We start from the raw sequence: 23,796 nt of genomic DNA, 5'->3' as shown, positions 1-23,796 counted from the left end.
TGGTTTTGAATCCTAGCAACACTACAAATTTGAGCTTCTGGATAAAACTCATCCTGAAAGTCAATTTTTTTAAAAGATGTATTTATTTTCATTGCAAAGTCCGATATACAGAGAGGAGGAGAGACAGAGAGGAAGATCTTCCATCCGATGATTCACTTCCCAGACAGCCGCAAAGGCCGGAGCTGAGCCAATCCAAAGCCAAGAGCCTAGAGCCTCTTCCAGGTCTCCCACCTAGGTGCAGGGTCCTAAAGCTTTGGACTGTCCTCGACTGCTTTCCCAGGCCACAGGCAGGGAGCTGGATGGGAAGTGGGGCGGCCAGGATCAGAACCAACACCCATATGAGAATCCCAGCTCATGCAGGAAGAGGACTTTAGCCACTAGGCCACCATGCTGGGCCCCAGAAAGTCAATCTGTAATAGCTCAAGAAACATGCCACTCACAGAGGAGACCAATACTGAGCTACAGGCTCCAAGCTTTAGCCTGGCCCAACCCCAGATGCTGCATGTACTGGGGGAGTGAACCAGTTCACGGGAGATACCTCTATTTCTTGAACAGATTTTTAAAATGTGTGTGTATGTATCTATGCAATAGAATTATGAAAAGGGAAAGTCAGAGAGAATTCTCCACCTGGTTCACTACCCACGTGGCTGCAGCCAAGGGCCAAAAGCTTTCTCAGGTTTCTCTCACAGGGAGCAGCACTCCAAACACTTGAGCCACCTTCCACTGCTTTTCCCAGACAGTGAGCTGGATCTAACATGGGGCAGTCGGGGCTTAAACTGGTGGCCAAATGGGATGCCAATAGAACAGAAGGCTATGCAATACCAGGCCCAATAAATTTGTTTCACAACACCAAACTCTCAAAAATGAAACCATAGACAGCCTTTGTTTTAGCTGGCATGCCTACCCTGAGATGTCTCCATCTCATAACCGAAGTACCTCACCTGAGTTCTGACTCCACTCCAAACTCCAGCTTCCTGCTAATGCCCACACTGGGAAGCAACAGGTTAATGGGTCAGACACCGGGTTCTCCAGCACCAATGTGGGAGACTTGGGTCAAATCCTTCACTTCTAACCTCAGCCCCACGTAGATCCTGCCATTGCAGCAATTTCAGGAATGAGCCAACAGAGAAGTTCGCCCTCCCTCAAACAAACACTGAATGAATAAATAGCAATTATAAAATGCTTTCAAAAAAGAAACCACTATGCTTTTTGAGAATGCTAAGTGCTTCCTTGGTCATGGATCATGCCTCGTGGACAACACTTTATATACGTCACAGAGAGATACTGGCTCTCCTGAAGCACACAGACACTTATGGAGCAACAAGTTAAGCCACCACGTGAGAAACCAACATTTCGTGATTTCCAATGAGTCCCAGCTGCTCTGCTTCTAATTCAGCTCCCTGGTAATGCACCTGGGAAATCAGCAGAGCAAGCCCTAAATGCTCAGGCCCCTCCCACCTACACGGGACACCCTGGTCTGTGGCCTGGTCCAGCTCTGACCGTGGGCATTTGGGATATGAACCAGCAAATCTGTCTCTTTGCCTTTCCGATAGAAAAGGAAAACAAATTAGTAAAAAATTAAAGAACTAGGTCCCATGTTGCACATACACAAGAACAGAAGAACTTTACAGAAAGAAAAAAAGTTCAAAAAAATTCAATCTTGGAGCTAGCAATGTGGCATTACAGGTAAGAATTGCTGATTGCATTAACAGTATCCTATATGGGCAATGGTTCATATCCCAGCCATGCCAGCTCTTCTCAGTTTCCTGCTAATGCCCTGGAAAGCAGCAGCAGATGGCCTGAGGATTGGTGGTCCTGTCACTCAAATGGAAAAGCTGAGTGAGGCTCCTGGTTCCTGGTTTAAGCCTGGCCCAGTCACTGCAGCCATCCAGCGAGCGAATCCATGGCGGAAAGATCTCATCTCTCTTCGTTTAACTCTCAAATAAATAAATGAATCTTTAGAAAAAAATTAAACCTTGCTATTCAGCAAAGAAACACAAACCAAAACAAACACAAACCAAAGTAGCACTTTTTAATCTGTTCATTTAGTAATTTGCTTACACACAGATTGTTCCTGCTGGTGAGGATACAGTAAGATTGTAAGCTGCACACTATCCAGCACTGCCAGAGCTGGGAGCGTAACCCTATCCTTTCAGATAGCAATCTGGCAAAGTGTCCATTAACTCACTCACCCACTCAACAAACATTTACTAAATAGCAAATGTATACAGTTTCAGTATCATATCTAAGTCTCAATAAAGTCATGCAAAATATGCTGTAGAACACCCCTCAAAGGATCACATAACCAGCAGGATTCAACCTCAGGACACACTAGTTCCAAAGCCTGGGCCCCTTCTATTTCACTCTTTCACACCAACACCCCTCACCCTCTCTAGGTTCCTTTTTGATAAATTCATGCCTCTTGAAGCAGGTACAATCCTGTGAAGTACTACAGTCCTCTAGCAGGGGGTTCTGGGCTCCTCAGCACACCACCACGTGGCACAGGATGCTGAGCACGACCAAGTGCAGAGGCCCACTCAAATGCAGAGCTCAGCTGAAGAACACATTAGACATGTAGAGCAGGAGAGCCAGATAAAAATGGACTCTCCTGGGCCTGGCATGCTGGTCTAGTGGCTAAAGTCCTCGCCTTGAACGCACCAGGATCCCATATGGTCGCCGGTTCTAATCCCTGCGGCCCCGCTTCCCATCCAGCTCCCTGCTCGTGGCCTGGGAGGGCAGCTGAGGATGGCCAAAGGCCTTGGGACCCTGCACCCACATGGGAGGCCTGGAGGAGCTCCTGGCTTCCTGGCTTCAGATCGGCACAGTACCTACCGGCCGTTGCGGTCACTTGGGACATGAATCATCAGACAAAAGATCTTTCTGTTGCAATAAAAATCAATAAATATCTGACTTTGCAATAAAAATCAATAAATCTTAAAAAAATGTGAATGAAATTATTTTTTAAAAATGAACTCTTCTAGCCATTTAGATCTAAGTGTTTCATACAGTTGGCAGTTCATTATTATTTGCAAAATTTTAATACGAAAACAAGGACTCTATATCTACATACAACGTCAAAATCAATTTCCCATCCACCAAATCAGCTGCTTTCTGTCACCACTGTCACTGCTGACCCAAGCACAAATTAGGGAAACATTTTGGGAAGTCTCTCTCATGTATTAAAAAAAACCCAACAATGAAAACCTTTACTCATTAACTACGACTTAGTTATTCTGGAAATCCTTAAGAAATTTTTTTACTGCTTCGCAAAAACCTGAAACTCTAAAAGGTCAATAGTAAGTATAAATGGACTACCCAAGTCAGTGGGGTTTTAGGCAGTCATTAAAATGGTTGCCATTAGTCTTGACAAATATGGGAAATACATTGAGGAAAAAATAATCAGAATACACCATAAACAGAACCAACTATTTTTCTCAAATCACACACAGAGCAAAGAGATTGTTTACACATGTCTTGGCAGGTTAGGCTATTCCTTCCTCTCCCCAACATTACATAGTGCCAAATTTTCTGAGATATTCTTTGTAACAGAAAGCATGTTTAATTCACATATCCAGAAAGCAGTGCTATACACAGGAGTTCAAGAGCAAAAACAGTGTTAACTAATAGTCTCTGAAACAAATTATGCCAGTTAACTGGGAACAGCAGCAGAAAATGGTCAAAGTGCTTGGGTCACTGCACCTGTGTGGGAAACCCAGCTGAAGCTCCTGGCTCTGGTGTCCATGGAGGTCATCTGGTGTGTAATATTTTCAAAATAAATCCTTAAAAAAAAAACTGTTCCCATATTCTCTCAAGGCAAAGCTGCCCTTCCCCACTCTGCTGCTGGTGCTGGGCTCTGCAGGCTGAGCCAGTTAGACATACTAGAGGGAGTTCTGGTTGCAGAGGAAACAAGGACTTCTTACCACCTGCCTCCTGGCTTCTAGCACCGCAGCAATGGTGCTCTGTACTCCAATGACTGCCATTCAATTAATATTCCTGCAACAGCTATATCCAACATGCATTTTTTCTATCACTGGGAGACCCTGTCTCAGAACTCCCATTGGACACAGTACCAGGCAGCTGCAGCCCTCCGTGGAGATCGGATCCCGGCCCCACACAGCTGCTCCACCTCCCGATACTGGGGGCAGCACAGCGGCAGCCAGCCGCCTCAGAAGGGCTGCCCTGGTGGGCTGCTCTCTATGCTACTGGGCCTTTTCAACTTGACACCAACTCAATACTCCCTCAGGCTCTGACCCACAAGACTGTACCTCCTGCATGGACTCCAGCACACACTGTCTAGATTTTCATTTTTAATGAGTTCTTACAGTCCTGTGTCTCCTTTTTGTATCTTTTACGTGAGATGGACACATATCTACTTACTGTTAATTTACTGTGCAATTCTCCTTTTACTGTACTGTATAGTAAGATACTTCCAACTGCTGTGCCAAGAGCCAACAAGTCCACCTGGTCACCTGTTCCTAAAGCTTCGGATTTCCTTTTTTTCCTCTGAGGACTTTCCTGAAAAAAGAAAACACAATGTTTTTATGTAGCATTTCAAACACGAATACATCATCAATGCATAGATACAAATGCCTACTGCCTTGCAACACCCACCTTCCAAAAGGGGCACGATCTAAGATGATGTCTATTACAAACGCAAATGACTACAACGGCCAGAGAGGCTGGTAATGCTCTGGCCAGCTCGCACACCTGCTGCCCTCTGGAAGGAAGGTGAAAACCAGCACAGCTTTGTGGCCCTGATGGCCCTGTCACAAGGCCAAACAGCCCTCTGACCCTGACCAATCCAGGGAAGTCTCGACTCCCCTGAGAGATCCGTACCCAGGCATCCTCCCCCGCTTGCTGGCTGCTCCCCCAAAATCCAAACCCCAAAGTGTCCAGGAAAAGAGACTAACAATTTTACATTCACAGAATCACCATTATAAACATGCATTAACTTCACACGTTAAATTCAAGTCCAATAGCTATGACTAGGAGAGCAGCAGAGGACACGCCCAAGGCTGCTCTGGGACCGACCAAGGGCTGGGCCGGCAGCTCTGCGCTGCAGGGGCGATTCCAACGGCTTCAGAGGCAAAGTTTCAATCTCACAGTAAATGCTACTGAACTTCAATGAATCATTTCAAAAGTGAACAATCTGCATCTGCTCAGCAAAAAGACAATCAATGGTCACAATGTGAAAGTACGTTACGTTCAGAAAGCTGGAAAGTTACATTACAGATCTTCACTTAAACATCTTTTTAAATTAGAGCTCATCAGCCTGTAGATTTTAGCATGAAGAAGCTCAGAGAAATCCTTTTAGTACAGGAGGAACATTCTTTATCCAAAAACCCTGGGATCAGTAGTATTCTGACTTTTTCAGATTTTTGGATCATATGTATATAAAAACAATGAGACATCTTAGGGCCAGAACCCATGTCTAAACACAAAATTCATTTATGCTTAGCATAATGTTATGTGTATGACTTTATGTACATTTTTAAAGATTTATTTATTTTTTGGAAAGTCAGAGATACAGAGAGGAGAGACAGAGAGGAAGATCTTCCGTCTGATGATTCACTCCCCAAGTGACCGCAACGGCCAATGCTATGCAGATCTGAAGCCAGGATTCAGGAACTTCTTCCGGGTCTCCCACACGGGTGCAGGGTCCCAAAGCTTTGGGCCATCCTCGACTGCTTTCCCAGGCCACAAGCAGGAAGCTGGATGGGAAGTGGAGCTGCCAGGATTAGAACCGGCACACATATGGGTTCCCAGCACGTTCAAGGCAAGGACTGTAGCCGCTAGGCCACACTGCCAGGCCCTATACAATATTTTTAGTGGCTGCGTTTTGACCACAACTCATTCCACAGAGTCAGGTATGCAGCTTTCCACTTGTCCGACTTGTCCAGACTCAAAACTTGCAGATTTTAGAGCATCTAGGACACAGGGATACACACAATGCTCAACCTGTACAAAGTAACCAACGCCACGGAAAAGGAAACACCTTTTAAGTGTGGTAAGATCACTGCTCTACCACACAGAAAAAGGAAAATCCTTCCTAAAAAAAATCGAACCAATCCAGGAACCACCAATGAGCACATAAATACCCCCATGTGTGTCAGTGCCTTTTCATCAGATCCATTTGAGCAACCTGATTCACTGGACAGCCAGGAGAACAGAAAGACTTACCCAAAGGATGTAAGTTTAAAGGAAAGAAAACACTGCAAATCCTTACAAATGTACCTACATAATAAGCTCAAAGAAGCTACATCTAAAAGGCCATGGTCTCATTAGTAACATTCAATTTGCTGAGAACACTGCAACCTTTGGCTGAGCAATGTCCTGGTCCCATCTTCAGATTTTGCAAGAGGTTTCTGCCCAAGCCAAGGTGGGTGGGTGCTGAAGTACATTCACCTCCTAACTCTGCTCAGAAAGATTCCAGCAGACAGTTCCTCCGTTCCTGGCTCCCAAAACCAAACTAACCACACACTGAGGCTTCTCAAAACATGAAAAAAGGCTGGTCCGAAATGTATGCTTTACCAAAGATCTTAACTTCCACTAAAAGGCAGAAAGAGGGCCCAGCTCCACAGCCTAGTGGCTAAAGTCCTTGCCTTGCATGCTCCAGATCCTATATGGGTGCTGGTGCCAGTTCGAATTCCGGCTGCACCACTTACCATCCAGCTCCCTGACTGTGGCCTAGGAAAGCAGTCGAGGATGGCCCAAAGCCTTGGGACCCTGCACCCAGGTGGGAGACCTGGAAGAAGCTCCTGGTTCCTGGCTTTGGATCCACTGAGGCCACTGGGGATTGAACCTGCAGACAGAAAATCTTTCCCCAACTCCCAAATTTTCCTATCTACAGATTCCTAACTATTTTTGTGGAAGTCAAGCAGAAGCAGTATCCACAGGACTTATATCCAACTTTGAGGATCACCAATCTAAGCCTAAATAATTCAACCACTTAGTCTAATCTCAAACAGCCCCATTCCTGGGCTCAGAAAGTTTTTCAAAATAACTTAGCAGGATAAGCATGTCCAAAAAGGGACCACTGTCACCATATCTGGGGTTGATACGGTGGACGTTCTTGTGAAGTAACAGCCCTTCCTAAGTACTTCTGAACCCAAGACTTGGGAGCTATGTTGATTACACACCATGACAGCCACTTGTTGGCAGTCTGAACCACACCACTCTTATGATCAAAAACACCAACCCCCCAGGGTAAACTCCACACAAACAGCTCTGTGATATGCAAAAGCATCCAAATTGGCCTTAACCCCGTTCTCCAGCCTTATCCTGGACTCTATGCGGACAACACATCCTCAACATGCAGGTATGTTTCCATTTTGCCCCTGCTTTTCCCATCACCTGTGGGGTTCTTTCACACTCACCTTTATTTTCACTGCTTAATAATCTTATCCACATTTCATGATGCACCTTAAATATCTCTACTGAAACCCCTTCTTTCTGTTAAGATACTCATTACAAACACAGTAAATCAGAATTGTCAAAATCTCTTCTGGTACATCTTAGTCACTTAGTTGCTTCCATGTAAGGGCCCAGCACAAGGTCACATGCACATTAATTATATTCAAACATGTAAGCACAAAGCAATATAAAAGGTAGGCTAAGAACTCAGCACATATATTTAGAATTAAAAAAAATTCTTGGGCTCAGCAATGATGGCTCAATTGCTCAACCCTCCACCTGCAAGTGCTGGGATCCCATACGGGCACCAGGTCTCCCAGCTGCTCCATTTCCCTTCAAGCTCCCTGCTTGCGGCTTGGGAAAGCAGTGGAGGTTAGCCCAAAGCTTGGGACACCCCCGTGAGAGACTCAGAACAAGTTCCAGGATTCTGGCCTTGGAGCAACTCAGCCCCAGCCACTAGGGCCATTTGGGGGAGTGAGCCAACGGATGGAAGATCTTTCCGTCTCTTGTTCTCTCCATAAATCTGTCTTTCCAATAAAAACAAATCTCAAAAACAAAAACAAATAAATCTCAGTTTCTGAAGGCAGAAAGAATAAAGACCTTAGGGTGTGACTTCTTACATGAGACTTCCCCAGCAGGCAGGGCAGCCTGAGCAAAGACACACCTGTCTGATGAAAGCCCATCAGCACTGGATCCACAAGTCACCAGAACCCTGAGGAAGTAGGAACAGCACAACTTAAGTTGGAAAATCAGATACAGAGAGAGGAGGAGAGACAGAGAGGAAGATCTTCCATCTGATAATTCACTCCCCAAGTGACCGCAACGGCCGGTGTTACACCGATCCGAAGCCAGGAGCCAGGAGCTCTTCTACATCTCCCACGTGGGTGCAGGATTCCAAGGCTTTGGGCCGTCCTCTACTGCTTTCCCAGGCCACAGGTAGGCAGCTAGATGGGAAGCGGGGCTGCCAAGATGATGAGGGGCAAAAGCAAAGAGTCTAGCCAGGAGATGAGAAGTCTGGGTTTGACCAGCAATGAGGCAGCACCCTTCCTGACCAACTCTGGAGTGAAGAGCTGACCTGCGCATGGACAGCCAGAGGACACTCCTAAGGAGATGAAGCCATAGCAGAACCGTCCCACAGGGAACAGTATTAACGCTGTCATAAGCCACTCGGCTCTACTTTACAATCAACTGATGAACCAAAACTACTTCTGAAAATTACTGATTTTTAGACACTGAAAATTATGCCCAAAATTTAAATTTCATCCTGTAAATAATTCCCATTTCATTTCTTAGCCCATCATGAACAAAATGTGTACATTTAACCTAAAATTACCAAGTGTTTAAGTTGAAACACTAAATTGTACTGCACCAAAACTTCTATTTCTGTCCCAGTGGATCCAGACAGCAACCTCGTACCTTAAGTTTAAGCATTGTAGGGACCGCAGGACAGCACATGCTCTGTAAGAAACGACCTGCGCACATCCAAGGATGGTCCATGCGAATACTCAGCCCAGGTTCTCCCTGGAAGCATCCTCCACGTGGCCACAATGAGCCTGCCTGTCTGGTGTCTGACAGGCCAAGGGCTCCCCACAACAGACCCTGCACCTGCTGGGCCCATCCTCACTGCAGCGATGGCAAAGCCGCCTGACAGTCACGGAGGCAGCTAGAACAGCCAGGGTCTCTGCCAGCAGGGCAGGAAGGAAGCTTTGGGTTTGTTTTTAAGTTTCAGAAATGTTAACAGAGGTAACAGAGCTGCAGGTCCACAGAGCTCAGCCACTGTCTGTGTGGCTCTGCTCTGTCATTTAACATCTCAACCCCAGTTTACACACAGAAACCCAAGCAATATCAGAAAGAGTTCATTCGTCTGTCCCCTGCGCCTTCCCATAGTACTTCCTGTCATGAACAGCAACCAAACAGAAAAATCAGCTGTACAAAAAGTGTGAAAATCCTCTAAACACAGCATTGTGGCTTAATACAGTAAAGTACTATAACCAGTCTGTGACTAAGGACAAGTACCAACCTAATTTTTCTAAGCATCTAGGTTTTGCTAACCCTAACCTGTTACCCAAATCACCCACCATGAACTCATCTTTCTCCGCTGACTGTAACACTGTCACCATACTTGGTCAGTCCTTGGTAGCAAACTGCCAATTAAACCAAAAGCAGGATACTCTGACAAACTTACACCAGGCCATGTGGCATGAGATGAAGGGGAAAAAAGCACCCCACAGCTGATTCATTTACTAGGCTCTTAAGTGTCTCGTATACACTGCCCCTTTTAACCCTGTGAGAACCCAAAGGTGCACAGTGTCCCTATTTCAAGTCCAAACGTCCTTCATAACCAGCATCTCAACCAAATGTGGAGACATAGTTTTTGAAAAACTTCCTTTTTATGCCAGAGCCTGTTTAGCCTCCAATATGAAAAATATCAAATTTAGCAAGAGCTCCTTTAATAGCAAGGCCATAACCCAGGGAATGAAGCAGTTGTTACCAATGACTTGCTTTTCCATCTTTAAGAATTATCTGACTCAGGAGCTGGGGTGATAGCTCCACTGGTTAATCTTGCACTTCCAAGCGCTGGCAATCCACACGGGGTGCCAGGTCATGTCCCAAATGTTCCACTTCCCATCCAGTTCCCTGCTTATGACCTGGGAAAACAGTGGAGGATGGGCCAAGTCCTTGGGGCCCTGCACCTGGATAGGAGGCCCAAAAGAAGCCCTTGGTTCCTGCTCAGCTCAGATCCAGATTGCAGCCATTTGCAGAGTAAACCAGCAGACGGAAGATCTTACTCTCTACTCTCTGTAAAACTGCCTTTCCAACAAAAGTTAATAAATCTTTTTAAAAAATCATGTGACTCATATATTCTATACCTAATCCATTTGTGAAGTGTGTTAATAACACTCCTGCCCCACTCCCTCACTGGGGGTCCAAGAGGATACACTGTCGGTCTTCCAGGGCCCCGCCATCACTACAGACCCCCAAGTCCCTCAATGCTGTGACGAAGGGTGAGGGTGTGGGGCATGACAGAGAGCCTGCCTTTAGAGGCCACAATCACTTTTGGGGTTAAATTCCATTCAAACAGCTTATCCTCAGTAGCTCTGACTCTCAGTCAGTTGTCCCCAACCTGTCAACTTCAGGGCATGTCACAGCTGTATGGTTAAAACAAGAGTGCAAGTAAACAAAAAGACATAAAATCTGCAAGAACTTTTTAGAAATATAATCCAATTTTTCAAAAATTTTCCATATTAAGGTAACTCACTCAGTAAGACAAAAACAAGTCCAGGTTAAGACGTCAAATCCCAGGATTTTCATCTATATCACAGTGACCTAGACTAGGGAAGTTTCATTCCTGGACATACAACGTGATTAGAAGTCAACAAAAAGCAAACTGGGAAAGTAGTTTTTTCCAACAAGTAACTCATTATTTTGTACAGATAACCAAAAACTGAGCGAGCTCAGAGGCCCTGTGCTCCCGTCCCGGTGCCCACCAGCTGCCTTAGTCTTTAGCCTTCTGTAAGTTGCTTAGTGTATCCGTCCTGTGGGACTACCCCCCAAACACATCAATAACAACACAGCACTCACACGCCAAGAACCATGGAGTGCTCTGTGCCTCATGCGCGATCTTCAGCAGCACGGACTAGGTAGGTAATTCTGATGCCCCCATTCCCTAAGCAGGGACTCAGACTCAGTTATCGTGGAGTGCCCAGGTTCACAGGCACGCAGTGAGGTCCAGGCCCCACCAACCCACCGCCCCATCTTCCTCCTCAGCATTAGCATGATCCGTGGTATCACCACTTCATAAAACTGCCAAGAAAAACTACTGCTGAAAAGAAAATGTATGCGGAGTATTATGCATTTATTAATATTCTAAACATCAAGTTACGTGATTCACTTATAAGCCCTGACTGCAGAAACTACAAAAAGGATGCCTAAAATCTGAGCTATACAGAAACATACTTGCCCAAAGGAATGTAACTTGGACAGAACTCTATGTCCTACCTAAAAGTTAGCAGAGGTACCCTCAGGCCTCCTACAAACCTCATCACGTCTGATAGTCTGACACATAATCAATCAGGGCCACAGGTTAAACACCGCGAAACCTGACGCTGCCCTGTCGGACTGGAGTGATTCTCGGTCTGGTTCTAACTGCGGGGACCACGTGCCGCCAAGTGTCTCCTCAGTCGGGATCCCCAGCGTGTGGCATTTACCTGACAGTGAAACACCTTCCCTATCTGTGGAAAGCTGACCTGCCCTGACTTCAAGGCCGCCACTCCACTCCACTCCACCTCTCCAGGTTGAAGGACTAAGGGAGTGGCGGGGGACAGATGCCTAAAACGCAAGGGGACTGACTAGAAAGGCGGAGAATGAGAATGAGTGTGGGAATGTCTCAAAGTTTCAAGAGTGAGAGTCCTCCTCCGGCGTGGACCACGCGGGGAACACGTGTTGAGCCTGAACCCAAGAGACAGGCGTGGGGGTGGGGGTGTCCCGGAAGCAAGCAGACAGACCTGCCCATCCCAACTGCCCAGGGCTGAGCCCACGAGCTGGGGTCAGGGATGCAGAACCACAGCACGGTCCCACCAGGAGGCTCTCCCATGGGTACCCGGCCGAGGAGCGCGGCCCGGCACCGCGGAGCCGTCCCAAGGGGCACCGGGGGCCTGGGCGAACATGGCGGCCCGCACCCCGTGCGGAGCCGGGAGCCCGCCGGCCGGAGCCCGGGTCCACGGTCCACGCGATCGTGCCGCGCCCTCACGCACTGCCCTCTGGAAAGGCCGCGCACCCGCCTGGCCGGCAGCGTGGGCCCGGGCGCGCCGCCGCGCGCTGCGCCTCCTCACCCCGGGGGCGCCGACGGCCCTGCACGAGGCCGGATCCCGCGCCGCCCAGCTCCCGGGCGCGGGGGCCGGAGCGGGGAGGGAGCCCGTCCCCTGCCGACCCGCTGGCATTACCTTGGCCTGCAGCCTCGCCGGCGCCCAGGCCAAGCAGGTGCAGGTACCGCTGAGGTGCGCGGAAGGCACGTACTCCTGGTGCAGCCGGTTGTTGGCGGTCTCCCACACTCGCAGGTGTCCATCGGTGGAAGCCAAGGCGAAGTAGGCCTGCCCGTGAGGGGAGAAGGCGCAGGGGACCCCCGCCGGGGCCAGGGGGTCGCCGCTACCGCCGCCGCCCGCCGCCATTGCTGCTCTGGCTCCGCGGGAGCCACGTGTTCGTCCGTGCGCAGGCGCACCGGCGGAGGGCGGGGCCTCGAGCAGGAAGTGGAGCGGGGGCGTGGCTGCCGGCGGCGCCGCGGAGCGTCGGGCGGGGCTGGCCCTGGACGGTGGCCCGCTGGGGCCGGTTGCTGACTCGGTGTGAGGAGATCCTGTTGGGGAACCTGACGGGAGAAGGGAGGGCACGACCCGTCCCTTAAGGGCGGGGAAGGGAAAGCTATATGACAAGGTTAGACGAGATGCGTAGAAAAGAAATATTCGTGCTGCGAGCGTTTGCGTGGCGGCTAAGACGCCTGCGTTCCATATGGGAGTGGGTTCGAGTCCCAGCGTTCCAGTGCACCGAGGGAGGAGGCAGCCGGTCAAGTCCCTATGTCCACCTGGAAGACTGTAGGTCTTCGCCCTGATATAACTGGTTGCTGCAGCGTTAGGAGCTGAACCAGCCTTGGGCGGTCTCTCCCTGTGTCTGTAGGTTTCAAATAAATAAATAAATCTTCACTTACCAGGCTGACTGTGACAACTGTTCCCATCTTCTCCCATCCACTTCGGAGCTGTCATCCTGCACACACGTAATTCTTTCCATCAATTACTGTAAAAGGAACAGTGAAAGCAGCTACTGTTTCTTAAAAATTACAATTTGTATCCCATGCTGTAGCTCAAACAGACTTTTTGGGATCTCCTTAACATCTCTCCAAGCCGAGGCGTTTGAATTCTAGCTACTATTCAGCCCAAGCCAGGTTTGTTGCCTTCCGCCGCAGTGGGAGAAGACAGGGACTTTGACACAGCTGCAGAATGGCACAGTGGGGCCTGCGTTTTCAAAGGATGCTTGGCGGCGTGGTAACCTAGTGGCTAAATCCTCGGCTTCCACCCGCCAGGATCACATATGGGCACCGGTTCCAGTCCAGGCTGCTCCACTGCCCATCCAGCTCCCTGCTTGTGGCCTGGGAAAGCAGTGGAGAATGGTTTAAGTCCTGGGGACCCCATACCCATGTAGGAGACCCGGAAAAGCTCCGGGCTCCTTGCTCCTGGTTTTGGATCAGCTCAGCTGCAGCAATTGGGGCCACTTGGGAAGTGAAGCAATGAACAGAAGATCTTTCTCTCTGGCTCTCCTCTCTAAATCTGGCTTTTCCAACAACAACAACAAAAGAAAGGCACCTTGCGGCAGTGCGATGACGGTTTTGGAAGGGAGTGTGAATACGGCTGGAGTGCACTGGAGGAGTTGGCAGTGGAGACAGACAGTGCCAAGAGATGTTTATCAGGGCCCTGGGACTGTGGTGCAGTGGATTAGACTGCCATTTTTTAAGGATTTATTTATTTTTATGGGAAAGGCAGATATATAGAGAGGAGGAGAGACAGAGAGGAAGATCTTCCATCCAATGATTCACGCCCCAAGCGGCTGCAACGAGGCTACAACGACCTATGCTGTGCCAATCCGAAGCCAGGAGCCAAGGACTGCCTCGGGTCTCCTACGCAGGTGCAGGATCCCGAAGCTTTGGCCATTCTCGACTGCTTTCCCAGGCCACAGGCAGGGAGCTGGATGGGAAGCAGGGCTGCCGGGATTAGAACCGGCACCCATGTGGGATCCTGGCGCATTCAAGGCAAGGACTTTAACCACTACCCTATTGTGCCTGGCCCTAGACTGCATTTTTGATGCGAGCATCCTGGCTGTTCTGCCTCTGCCCTGGCTCCCTGCTGATGCAACCGGGGCCGGCAGCAGATAATGGCTAAAGAGTCATTGTCAGCCAGTGAGTGAATGAGCCAGTATGTGGAAGATTCTCACTCGCCCTATAAATCTTTTTTGGAAGATACTTTTTTAAAAAAATTGTTTTTCTTGGAAAGGCAGATCTACAGAGAGAGAGAGAGAAGGGAATAGCAAGATCCCCCATCTGCTGATCCACTCCCTAAATGACTGCAACAGCCAGAGCTGAGCCAATCCAAAACCAAGAGCCTGGAACTTCTTCCTGGTCTCGCATTCGGATACGGGGTCCCGAGGCTTTGAGCTTTCGTCTGCTGCTTTCCCAAGCTACAATCAGGGAGCTGGATGGGGAGTGGAATAGCAGGGATGTGAACTGGCTGTCTATATGGGATGCTTGATGCTTGGAGGTGAAGGGTTAGCCTATTGGCCCAAAGCGTTAGCTCCAGAAAATATGCTTATTAAACACAATAGATGGAATTTCAAGAGGAATGAAAGGAAAAAGAAAGGCCTAGAATAACTCCTTGGGCTTTTACGCCAAGAGATTGCTGGGTGGGATCCAATTCACACAGGATAGCAAATCCTAGAGGAACAGCTGGTTTGTGAAAGGTGATGTCACTTTTAGTCTGGAAAGGGATTCATTCACTCACTGGAACAAGTTGAATGTCTGCTGTGTGCCCAGTACCGTCCTAGGCAACAGCATCACATCAGTTACAGGAGACAGGATTCCTGCTCCCACAGAGCTTGTGCTTCGGACAGGAGAGCAGATAAGAATCAGGTAAGAAGGTAAATCCCCATTTCAGGTAGTTTAAGCTCTGTTTTTTTTTTTTTTTTTCTTAAAGGAGTCATAAATCAGAGGGTCAGAGGAAAGACCTTATCGTTGAAGGGCATGGGTTTTTCTCAGAAAGCTTTCCTTAAGCCATGCAGTGCAGAGCAGCTCAAGCAGAAAGAGCAAGGGCAGGGACTCTGAGGCAATGAAGGCTTTGACAGACTGAAAGAAACGGCCCAGGCTAAACAGTGAGAAATGGAAGAATCAAAAGTGAGAGGTGAGTTCAGGCCCAGCCCTATTCATCATAGTAAACTGTTTGGATTTTATTCTAAGTACATAAATAAGCCACTGGATTATTCTGAGCTCTATTGGTAAAACGTCGTGCCTGCCAGGTAGAGTCTGTAGAAGAGCCAGGGAGAATGAGGTCGGAGGCTCTTGCCTAGTGTTTGGAACGGAGGACAGTGATGGTTAGAACGCTGATGAAAGCAGTGGAAGTGGTGAAAAGTGATGCAATCAGAAAGGAGGGTCAAAAGAACTTGCTGAATGGGTTGGTGGTGAAGGGTGAGGGAAAGAGAAGAATGTATAAAGATGGCGCTGCTTCAGCGATTCACAGACGGCGATACACCAAGGGTAAGTTGAAGAAACAGGTTTGGGTGGGGTGGAAATTAAGTGTTGTTTTGGACTCTTAAGTTTTAGATACCTGTTATGTTAAATAAGGTTGTTTGCTAGGAAGTTGAACACGTGAGTTAGGACTTGGAGAAAAGATCGCAGGCGGAGACACACAGTTTAGAAGCATTCGCAGGCAGATACTGTTTGAATCAGTGGAACTGGCATGCTCATGTTGGGTGTGGGTACAGACGAAGATGGCTTAGCCTAAAGCCAGGCCAATCTTCAGAGGTGAGGAAGAGGATCCAGAAACGGAAATTAAAAAAAAAAAATAAAGAGAGAGAGAGAGAGAAATAGGCACGGTCAAAGCTTAGGGGAATGAGGTGCCTTAAAATCAGAAAGGTATATGTAAGAATTTTAGAAATGGGGCCCAGCGTGATAGTGTAATGGTTAAGGTCCTCACCTTGAACATGCCGGAAATCCCATAATCCTGGCAGCCCTGCTTCCCAACCAGCTCCCTGCTTGAAGCCTTCCCCCCCACCCCCCACCCCCCCCCACTGGGCAGCAGCTTTTAATTGGAACACTTTGAGATCTTCGGTCCACACCTGCAGTCACATCTGCAGTGGGCTCAGAGCCTGAGAGTGCAGCTGCCACCTGTCAGAGCCAGGCTCCACCCTGCCCCGGGGGGTACTGATGCCAGTTCAGCACCTCACAGGGACACAGGCCATGGATGCGGCTCTGTCCTCAGTGCTGTCATCTTTTCATACCCACTGTGTGAGCTCTGAGAGCAACAGCCAGGTCACTGCCCCACAGGGAGACTGTACAGGTCAGAGGTTAAACAGGCTAGCAATGTGCAAGGATTGCTTGTGGCTTGTGGTCAAGGATGGCCCAAAGCTCTGGAACCCTGTACCCATGTGGGAGACCCGGAAAGAAGTTCCTGGCTCCTGGCTTCGGATCGGCGCAGCACTGGCCATTGTGGACACTTGGGGAGAGAATCATCAGACGGAAGATCTTCCTCTCTGTCTTTCCTCCTCTCTGTACATCTGCCTTTCTAATAAAATAAATAATCTTAAAAAAAAGAATTTCAGAAATGAGACATAATAAAGTGATGCCAAATTGCAAGATGAAGAACTAAGCAGTGGGCTTGTTAAGATCGAGGTCACAGATGCTCTTCCAAAGCATTATTAGAACAGCGATGGAGAGAGAAAAGTGATTTTAAAAAAGATGAGAAGGGCCCGGCACGGTGGCGCAAGTGGTTAAGATCCTCGCCTTGCACGCCCGGGATCCCATATGGGCGCCGGTTCTATCCCGGCAGCCCCGCTTCCCTTCCAGCTCCCTGCCTGTGGCCCAGGAAAGCAGTCGAGGACAGCCCAAGGCTTTGGGACCCTGCACCCGCGTGGGAGACCCAGAAGAGGCTCCTGACTTCGGACTGGCACAGCACTGGCCGTTGCGCTCACTTGGGGAGTGAATCATCAGATGGAAGATCTTCCTCTCTGTCTCTCCTCTCTGTATATCCGCCTTTCCAATAAAAAAATAATAAAAATAAATCTTTAAAAAAAAAGATGAGAAAATAGAGATGTATACACAGCTATCACAGAGATTTTTGTTATAAAAGAGCAGTCATGATTTGCATGAAATCTCACCTAGAGTTAGATGTTTGCGAGACATAAATAAATAAATAAAATTTAAAACTTAGGGCCCGGCGTGGTAGCCTAATGACTAAAGTCCTAGCCTTGCACATGCTGGGATCACATATGGGTGCTGGTTCTAATCCGGGCTGCTCCACTGCCCATTTTGCTCCCTGCTTGTGGCCTGGAAAAGCAGTTGAGGATGTCCCGAAGCTTTGGGTCCCTGAACCTGCATGGGAGACCTGGAAGAGGCTCCTAGGTTCTGGCTTCAGATCGGCGCAGCTCTGGCCATTGTGGCCATTGGGGATTCAATCAGTGGACGGGAGATCTCACCTCCTCTCTGTATATCTGAGTTTCCAATGTAAATAAAATAAATATTTAAAAGAATTCCAGGTGAAAACATTAAATTCTGTGATGCTATGAAAGAAGAGAGCAATTAGACCCAGTACGATGGCTCAGTGGTTAATCCTGCCCGTGCAAGCACTGAGATCCCATATGGGTGCTGGTTCGTGTCCTAGCTGCTGCACTTCCCATCCAGCTCTCTGCTTATGGACTGGGAAAGCAGTGGAGAATCGGCAAAACCTTGGGACCATGTAACCAACTGAGAGAAAGAAAGCAAGAAAGTTTCATTTCTTGGGCATAGTACGATTGCTCAGTGGTTAAATCCTTGCCTTACATGCACAGGGCTCCCATATGGGTGCTGGCTTGTGTCCCAGCTACTCCACTTTCCATCCAGCTCCCTGCTTGTGCCCTGGGACAGCAGCGGGGGATGGCCTAAAGCCTTGGGACCCTGCACCCATGTGTGAAACCAGGAAGAAGTTCCAGGCTCCTGGCTTTGGATTGGCTCAGCTCTGGCTGTTGCAGTCATTTGGGGAGTGACTAGCAGACAAATTTCTCTCTCTCTCCCTCTCTCTCTCTCTCTTTTTAAAAGATTTGTTTTATTTTTATCGCAAAGTCAGATATATAGAGAGGTGAAGAGACAGAGAGGAAGATGTTCCATTTGATAATTCACTCCCCAAGTGACCGCAACAGCCAGGATCTGTGCCGATCTGGAGTCAGGAACTTCCCCCAGGTCTCCCACACGAGTGCAGGGTCCCAAGGCTTTGGGCTGTCCTGTGACTGCTTTCCCAGGCCACAAGCAGGGAGCTGGATGGGAAGTGGAGCTGCCGGGATTAGAACTGGCACCCATATGTTATCCCAGCACATTCAAGGCAAGGACTTTAGCCACTAGGCCACTGATCCGGGCCCTCTGTCTCTCTTTCTCTCTGTAAATCAGCCTTTCCAATAAAAAGAAAATATTAATGAAAAGAGATTATTTCTCTTTAAATTTTATTTATAATATACACATATTTATAAAATTGAAATATTTTTTAAAAACAGAAAGTTTCTTTTCTTTATTTTTTTTAAAGATTTATTTATTTATTGGAAAGTCAAAGATACAGAGAGGAGGAGAGACAGAGAGGAAGATCTTCCATCCGATGATTCACTCCCCAAGTGACCGCAACAGCTGGTGCTGCGCCAATCCGAAGCCAGGAACCAGGAACTTCTTCCAGGTCTCCCATGTGGGTGCAGGGTCCCAAAGCATTGGGCTGTCCTTGACTGCTTTCCCAGGCCACAAGCAGGGAGCTGGATGGGAAGTGGAGCTGCCGGGATTAGAACCAGCATCCATATGGGACTCCCGGTGCATTCAGGGCGAGGACTTTAGCCGCTAGGCCATGCCACTGGGCCCAAATGAATAAATCTTAAAAATAAAAATAAATACAGGTCTTAGTGATGCTACAAACAAGAGGAAACTCCCCAGCTCTTCTGAGAGCAGCATAAACTACCCTTTAATGGAAATGTGAGGCTGATTCCTAAAGGGCAGAGGGCAGGTATAAAGACAGAGGGAGAAAACTCATGCAAAGGGCTGGAGGACATTGTGGAAGCAGAACATGTGGTCTAGTTTGGTGGGATGTTTATCAATGTCACCATTTCTCCATAACATGTCTTTGGCAGCTCCTTGGGCTTTAAGCAATTGCCAAACCAAAGGTCACTGGGCAACAGTGTCTTTCTTTGTCTTATATCACAACATGAACATGATGAGTTGACAATGACTCATAAATTCAAAGAACAGTTCCAATGTACAGGCTGATAATCTTTTTAAAGATTTATTTCTTTTTATTGAAAGGTAGGCAGATTTACAGAGAGAAGGAGATACAGAGAAAGATGCCCCATCCACTGGTTTACTCCCCAAGTGGCTGCCATAGCCGGAGCTGAGTTGATCCAAAGCCAAGAGTTTTGGGTCTCCCACATGGGTGCAGGGTCCCAAGACTTTGGGCCACCATCTACTGCTTTCCCAGGCCACAAGCAGGAGCTGGATGGGAAGTGGAGCAGCCGGGACACTGGCTCCCATATGGAATCTCGGCACGTGTAAGATGAGGATTTAGCCACTGAGCTATCATGCCAGGCCCAGCAGGTTGAAAATTTCATTTGAAAGATAGAAGGAAGAAAAATGAGCCGAAAAGAGGAGAAAGGCACACATAATGACTTTTTTTTTTTTTGAGAGTTTTAGTGCTCATGAGCTAACAAGATTAATCACAATTTTCAAAATATATTAATGTATCCCACTAGATGTATAAAGCAAGAGAAAGAAGGGAGGCCATATGTTTCCGGTTTATCTACAAGTCAAAATACATGGATTTACTTTACAAATTTTGACCTAGTTTAATTTTTTTTTGTTCCCTGAAATAACAGCCAAGCATCATTTAATAAATACTCAAGAGATAACAAAGTAGGTATTATAAATTTAAAAACCATCATTTGGGATGGCAGCACTGTGGCATAGCTGGTAAAGCAAATGCCTATGGCTTTTAAGTTGCAGCTATTCCACTTCAAGCAGCTCCCTACTGATGCAACTGGGAAAGCATCAGAGGATGGCCCAAGTACTTGGGCACCTGCACCCATATGGGAGATTCCTGGCTCCTAGTTTTGGCCCTTTGCAGGTCCCGGTCAACTGTTGCTGCCATTTGGGGAGCAAACCAGCAGGTGGAAGATTTCTTCATGTCTACCTGTGTCTGTAACTCTACCATTAAGATAAATAAATCTCTTTTTTTCCCCCCTAAAGATTTACAGAGAGAAGGAGAGACAGAGAGAAGGATCTTCCATCCACTGGTTCACTTCCCAAGTGGTCGCAATGGCCAGAGCTGAGCTGATCCAAAGGCAGGAGCCAGAAACTGCCTCCAGGTCTCAGAGCGATCGCACCGGACCCCAGGGTGCCAGGGCAAGGATGGTCAAGACACATCAACAGTACATTCCTCACTCTGCCTGTATCCAGAAGAGGAACCTTTTGCTTAGTTTTAGGAGGGAAATCCAGATTTTTACTTTAATTTAGGAATTGCCAGTCCCATTTGAATTAAATGAAGACTGTATTTTTCTTTTTTAAAGATTGTGTTTATTGGAAAGTCAAACTTACAGAGAGAAAAAGAGACAAACAAATCTTCCATCTGCTGGTTCACTCCCCAAATGGCCACAATAACCAAAGTTGAATTGATCCAAAACCAAGAGCCAAGGGCATTTTCCCAGTCCCCTATGCAGGTGCAGGGTCCCAGGGTTTGGGCCATCCTCTACTGCTTTCCTGGGCCACAAGCAAGGAGCTGGATGGAAAGTGGAGCAGCTGGGACATGAACCTACATGTATGTGGGATCCCAGCACCTGCAAGGTAAGGATTTAGCCACTTGATCCATTGTGCTGGGCCCTCTACTTGTTTACTGTGAGTGGTGGGGACCTACTAGGCACATAATAAGAACCCTTTTTTATGGTTATTCTTAAGTTTGCAAGTTCAGTATTCAGCAAAGTGTTATTTTGGGGGGGAGGGAACAATTATGTAAAATCATTTTTTAAAAATCACCCTAATAATAAGATGTATTGCTAAAGGTGTAAGTTATTTTTATCTTTTTAAACAGAATTATTTAGTTTTTATGGGAAAGGCAGGTCAGATTTACAGAGAGAAGGAGAGACAGAAATATCTTCTATCTGCTGGTTCACTTCCCAGATGGCCGCAATGACCAGAGCTGAGTTGATCCAAAGCCAAAAGCCAGCAGTTTCTTCTAGGTCTCTCATGTGGGTGCAGAATCCTAAGTCTTTGGGTCATCCTCTACTGCTTTTCCAGGCCACAAGCAGGCAGGTGGATGGGAAATGTAGCAGCCGGGATTTGAACCAGGACCCATGTTGGATCCCAGCATGTGTGAGGACTTAAGCCACTAGGCTACTGCACTGGGCCCAGGAAATTACTGATTCTGAAATCAGTAATACTGATTTATACTGAAAATTTCAGCAATACTGAAAATACTGATTACTGAAAATACTGATTCTTATCTGTAATGTAACTAAAGCCTATAGTTTCAGTGGTGTAGTCTATTAGACACAAGACCACAGTTCTTTTTCGTTGTCCTTGTTAAGCTTGCATCTTTTTGCTCATAAGCAGGGATGGATCTATAGGCCATTTGTAGGAATGTCGAAAATACCTGGGAGGTTAGTTTGTCAGTGGAATTTTGTCAGTGGACATAGAACAAAAGGATTTTAACAGTGTTGTTGCAGCTTTGTGTAAATCTGCTGAACTGTTCTGATCTAAAAAGAAATCCACTGACTAGGATTATGCGGTTGAATCTCTCTTGAATAACAGTGGCAAATGGGAAGTCAGTATAGGAGAATATGGAAGGTAGGAGGATGTTAGCAACTAGGGAAGGAGTACATGTTGTTAGGGCCAAAGAACTGCTGTTGACATTCATAAGTAACTCATGATACAGAACTATCAAGCGAAACATCATGATGAGTTTTGTTTTCTACAGGGAAGTGATGAAAAAATTGTTACTTGGTAAAAGTTTGGGTTATAGGTAGGTATCTGATCAAAAGCCAAAAGATTTGTATTAAGTATAAATTAGCATACATTATTTTATTCTAAAAAGATTTATTTGAAGGACAGAATGGTTCACTCCCCAGTGGCTAGAGCCAGGAGCATAATCCAGGTCTCCCATGTGGGTGGCAGGGATCCAAGGGGTTGGGCCATATTCTGCTGCTTTTCCAAGTGCATTTAGCAGGCAGCTTGAGCAGAAGCAGAACAGCCAGGACTCAAACTGGCAGCCATGTATTATGATGGTGTTGTAGGTGGTGGCCTAATTTGCTAACCCACAATACCAATCCCTCTTGTGTTTGTTTGTTTCTTTGTTTGTTAAGGCCTATTTATTTGAAAGGCAGAGTTAGAGAGAGAAACAGATCTTTCATCTGCTGGGTCACTCCCTAAATGGCCACAACAGTCAGGTCTGGGTCAGGTTGAAGCCAGGAGCCAGAACTCTATTTTTGCCTCCGACAGGGTTCAGGGACCTGTTGCCTGCTGCATTCCCAGGTATATTAAAAGGAAGATAGGCTCTTCCAACGGGGCAGGCTTGGTAGGGGTCCTCAGAGATCTTCCTGATTAGGCCACAGCACCCGTTGGTACAAAAGCCTGGTGTGGCAGCAGACCAGGCTAGACTAGGTTACAGAACCCAGCAACATGCATGAGGCAGAGCTGGGGTTAGGTTGGGCTGGGCTGGGCTAGGTTGCAACCTGTCAGTCGAAGTGAGAGCCAGGTCAGGGAGCAAGCCTGGAAGGGGGCCTTGGGGATTTCCCAACTAGCCATGGTACCTGCCAGTAACAGTAAGGGTCAGGTTTGGGGCAGGCCAGCCTAGGCTAGGCCACAGAACCTGCTGGCATACATGTGCGCTAGGTCTGGGCAAGGGCCTGTTTGGAGTTGTTGGAGATCACCCTGACCAGACCACAGCACCAGCAGGCACACAAGAGGCTGGGTCGGAGGATGGACTGGGCTGAGCTTCAGTGCCTACTGGTGTACATGAGAACTGGATCTGGGGACCAACTCAATAGGGGTTCTTAGTAGCTGGCCTGATGGGTCACTCCACCCAATTCCCAACCTCAGGGTATACACATCTGATCTGACCTCGAAGCACATGTTGTGGGACTGGTCTGCCTCCATTGCTGACTCCCTGTAAAGGGACACCACACACTGGAATGCACCCAAAAGACAGGACAGCCGGCCTCTCTGATTCAACACATCAATTTGAGTGCCTCAGCAAAAGGTGGAAGGAAGAGCAGGTTGAATAACACTAGAGGCCAAATTCTTCACCAAGCATCTAAGGCTATGGACATACTAAAACACAGACAAGCAAATATGGGAAGTGGTATCTTAACATGGCGCAATGCAACAAAGCCAATGCCACCCGTAATACCCTAAGGACAGTCTTCTCCCCATTAGGACAAAACCAGAGGATTGTCTCTGTCTCTTGGCACTGATGTGATCTGGCAATGGCTGGAGCTGGGCCTATCTGAAGCTAGGAGCCAGGAGCTGGCCAGCCCAGATGATTATTTTTACAGATTTATTAATTTTTATTGAAAAGGAGAAGCAGAGACAAAGAGAAATATCTTCTATCCACTTAGTTCACTACCCAAATGGTCTCATTGGCT

The 23,796-nt window shown here is 47.5% G+C and overlaps 1 protein-coding gene across 1 annotated transcript in view; it reads right to left on the bottom strand.

Annotated features, from left to right (window-relative positions):
• Positions 1-12,584, bottom strand: part of WDR43 (WD repeat domain 43) — a 39,255-nt gene extending 26,671 nt beyond the window's left edge. Inside the window, exons 1-2 of the mRNA XM_040993011.1 lie at positions 12,357-12,584; positions 4,378-4,515 (exon numbers count right to left, since the gene is read on the bottom strand). Coding sequence (XP_040848945.1) covers positions 4,378-4,515; positions 12,357-12,581 — 363 coding nt within the window. The 5' untranslated portion in view covers positions 12,582-12,584. The remainder of the gene's footprint in view (positions 1-4,377; positions 4,516-12,356) is intronic.
• Positions 12,585-23,796: the final 11,212 nt, after the last annotated feature.

The sequence above is a fragment of the Ochotona curzoniae genome, unplaced genomic scaffold (assembly GCF_017591425.1).
Source record: "Ochotona curzoniae isolate NIBS_2020 unplaced genomic scaffold, NIBS_Ocur_1.0 contig_883, whole genome shotgun sequence".
In the NCBI taxonomy this organism is placed as follows: domain Eukaryota; kingdom Metazoa; phylum Chordata; class Mammalia; order Lagomorpha; family Ochotonidae; genus Ochotona; species Ochotona curzoniae.
This window is presented reverse-complemented; position numbering and strand designations above follow the sequence as displayed.